Consider the following 3,755-nt stretch of genomic DNA (forward strand, 5'->3'; position numbering starts at 1 on the left):
AAATTTTTTTAAGAGTATATGATTATTCATGATTCGAATGAACTTTCTTGAAAATTGATGCCATTGAAAATTATTTCTTACAATTTGATCAAAAATGAATGTCTAGTGACATTTTATGCAAAGAAAAAAAAAAAAAAATCAAGAAATCAAGGTCGGGAATGGATGTGTGAGTTAAAAAAAATAAAAAATTAAACAATGGAAGTTGGGAATGGATGTTTGCATGTAAAAGAAAATAAAAATAAATAATTGGAGGTATAGTGAGTGAATAAGAGGTGTAATGAGTAATATATTAAAATATATGTGAATTACATAAACAAGACTATTTTAAGAATTTAAAATGAGGTATAATGAGCAAATGCTTATATTTAAAAGTAAAACGGAGGTGTTGATAGAATGAGAGGTATACTGAGCAAATTTAGAGGTCGCAATAGCCGCACTCATTAGTTAATCGATATGGATTTATGAGTATTTACTTATTAATACATAGCCAAGAACACTTGGCCGTGCCGAGAATAGGGCATGAACACCTGGTCGCCGGAGACCATTACGGGCAAGACAACGTCGGCAAGGCCTTCACAGGCACCCAAAGAGTGGAGACAGAACAACAATGTGCATGCCAGACGCACTTTACATCCGCTAAACACCCCCGAAAGAGGGGAGACTGAGCAACACCATGAAAACAGTCCCACATCGGAAACTAATGACAAAACCCCTAGTGCTAGCCTATAAAACAGGCACGAATTCCCAAAAGAGGTAAGTTCACTATTCCTCCCATACTCCTGTACTATACAAGTAGCAACCAAACGTTGACTTAAGCATCGGAGAAGACTGGGCCACCCTAGTCCCGACTTTTGACGCGTTGTTACTTGTACAGTTACAGGAATCGGAGCTAAGGATTCGACCTCTCGTCTCGTGATCTCGGGAGAGGTAGAAACAATTGACGCTAGAAGGAGGGCCCTCTTGTGGAACTCCCATTTGGCCAGAAAAGTAAGATGGTGGAAATTGTGGATGACACCAAAATGAACCCGGGACTCAGACATAAAAAGAACTATTCCAATCCGGGGACACATCTCTTCACCAAGCTACCGCAACTGCGGCCCCCATTAACCATCCCAATGCCGTCATAGCCCTTGAAATTTTGAAAAAAGACTTCCATTTGTTTTGAGAGCAAGTAGCTAAGGATAAAGCAGAGGCCGAAGCATACTGAGTATGTATCAGAGCTGGAAAAAGAACAATTCTTATTGCGAGCCACGCTGGATCATCGTAACGTCTACAACGACACCCTGAAACAAGCAGCACGGGTCATTAGCACCCCCGACCCCACCTTAACATCTCTTTTTCCTAACCAAGGACAAAATAGTTCCATGATCCCAGGAGGCCCCAACCAAATCATTTATGTAACTCATCCACTCACCCACCCATCTTTCCCACTTCCAGCCCCGTAACCATCCACAGTGGCTAGTGAGCCCATCCCCTTGATCAACCAGCTTGACCAATTTGATCCACCAGTCCCCAATCCAACCTCTACTTGTACTAACACTGCAAACCCACCCCTTGACATGCAAACCCGACTCCTCCTCTAGCTCAGCAATTCTGTCACTTAGTTGGCCTCATGAATTGAAGGCGTTGAGAGTCGCGGGAGCCAACGACCTCTATTCTCGGGGTATGGGCATCGCCCAAGCCCCTTCACGTCACGGGTGCAACTGGAAAAGAGGCCACCCGATGCCAAACCCTTCAAAGTGGACAAGTATAAAGGCACTGGGGACCCTCACCTTCACCTTGAAACATTTCTTTCGTTATGCAGCTCCACTCGGTACACAGATGCCATGGCTTGTCATGCCTTCCAGGAAACCTTCTCGGATGAAACACTCAGTTGGTTCCTTAACCTACCACCCAACTCCATTGATAATTTTGATCAGCTCCGGAACGCTTCCTCAACTGTTTCATACTCCATACTAGCATCTATCGAAGTGTGGATGCCTTATTTCACATCAAGCAAAAAGAAGGTGAAGGACTCCATGAGTTACTGTCCTGGTGGCAATCAGCCACGGTACGCTGTCACAACTTGGAGCCTCGAGTTGCTGAACCAGCTTTTCGCCAAGCCTTGCTCCCTGACAACTTTCTGATGGAGATCAACAGGAATCCTCTCGGGTCATATGACGCTTTAATGGACCTTGCTGTCCGATGGGCACGTTCTGAGTTTGCCACCTTTGGACATTCCAATCCCACTACCACATTAGCACTCCCAGCTCCACCCCCAAAGCAACAACCCCAGAAGTATGAGCATTACGAGAGAGGGCACGACAAGAGCAAACAACATGGTAGCTCCCGGGATAACAACCAGGGACGTGGCTCAGATAGTCGCTACAGTGGGCAGCGAGGACGGGACCATCCTTATTGGCCCCGAGAGCAAAGCCCTCAGCAGCATCAACGTCACTCCTCCCCACCACCCCGTTACGAAGTCCACACTACCCTGACAACTACATACGAAGATATATGGGCTAAGCACAAGGACCTCATTCCCCCACCACCTAAAAATAAGTATCCCAAAAAGCCCCGGCGGGCCACAAGGAACAAGTATTGTGCTTACTATGATGATAATGGTCACACCACTAAGATGTGCCACGGCCTCCGCAATGCAATAGAACACTTAATGTGGAACTGATAACTCCATAAGTATTGCACTCCCACAACAGGAGCTAACGCCATTGAGGTTCATGGCCAGATCCTAACCCTGCATGGAGGAGCCCCGCGACTTCTCCCTCGTCCAACTTCTGCAAAAAGGCAATGTACGAATCCTCTGGAAATTCATAAAATACACAGGGGCGTCACCACTACCCTATCAGCATGGGACCAGGTGTCATTTTACGAAAGGAAAGATATGATAAACTGCCATCACAATGAGCCAATCATAATCAACGTCTAAGTAGATCACTACAGGTACCACAGAGCCTTTGTGGACACAGGAGCTGCAGTCAGTGTCATGTTTGCCGATTGCTACAGAGGGCTCCGACGTGACAATGCTAAATTGTATAACAACCATGATCCTCTTGTCAGCTTCTCGGGAGAGATTGTGCAACCCTTAGGCTTAGACCGCTTGACAGTTTTAGTGGGAACCAATCCCTGTCGTGCTTCCATCATGACACGCTTTCTCATAGTCGATTGTCCCTCATCCTATAACCTCATTTTGGGTCGCGACATCATCTGGGGACTACAATGCTTCATTACAGGTCACATGCTACTCATGAAAGTGCCTCCCCGGGAGGCTTACTCACAATCCAAGGGAATAGGGCAACCATTGAACATTGCCACCTTAATGTCATTCAGCAAGGGCGTGGCGCCTATGAGATGTTGTCACTCAGCCCCTCGGAACCCATTAATGATCCCCGGGACGACCCTGAAGGGAAAGAAAAGAAGAAGCAAGTCCCGAGGCCTAACCCGGCAGAGGAAACCGAATGGGTCTCCTTGTCAACCAATGCTCTCGAGAGGAAAGTCCGCATCGGCACTAACCTTGACCCGGAACTCTGTCAAAAGCTCATTACGTTTCTCTACTAAAAACAAGCAATCTTTGCTTGGTCTTATGCCGACATGCCAGTTATCTCCCCTGATATCATTACACACAAGCTCAACATCCTCAAAAACTATCCCCTGTCAAGCAAAAGAGGCGTACGTGTCTTTAACCCGGAAAAGTATCGAGCTATCCAAGCTGAAGTCCAGCGGCTAAAGGAGATTAAGTTCATACGTGACGTTTCCTA

The 3,755-nt window shown here is 46.2% G+C and overlaps 1 protein-coding gene across 1 annotated transcript in view; it reads left to right on the plus strand.

Annotated features, from left to right (window-relative positions):
* LOC101299946 overlaps nucleotides 1–2,665 on the plus strand; it is a 4,851-nt gene extending 2,186 nt beyond the window's left edge. The window contains exons 2-3 of the mRNA XM_004295834.1: nucleotides 1,624–2,050; nucleotides 2,140–2,665. Coding sequence (XP_004295882.1) covers nucleotides 1,624–2,050; nucleotides 2,140–2,665 — 953 coding nt within the window. The remainder of the gene's footprint in view (nucleotides 1–1,623; nucleotides 2,051–2,139) is intronic.
* The last annotated feature ends 1,090 nt before the right edge of the window (nucleotides 2,666–3,755 follow it).

This window comes from Fragaria vesca, linkage group LG3, assembly GCF_000184155.1.
Source record: "Fragaria vesca subsp. vesca linkage group LG3, FraVesHawaii_1.0, whole genome shotgun sequence".
Classification (NCBI taxonomy): Eukaryota; Viridiplantae; Streptophyta; class Magnoliopsida; order Rosales; family Rosaceae; genus Fragaria; species Fragaria vesca.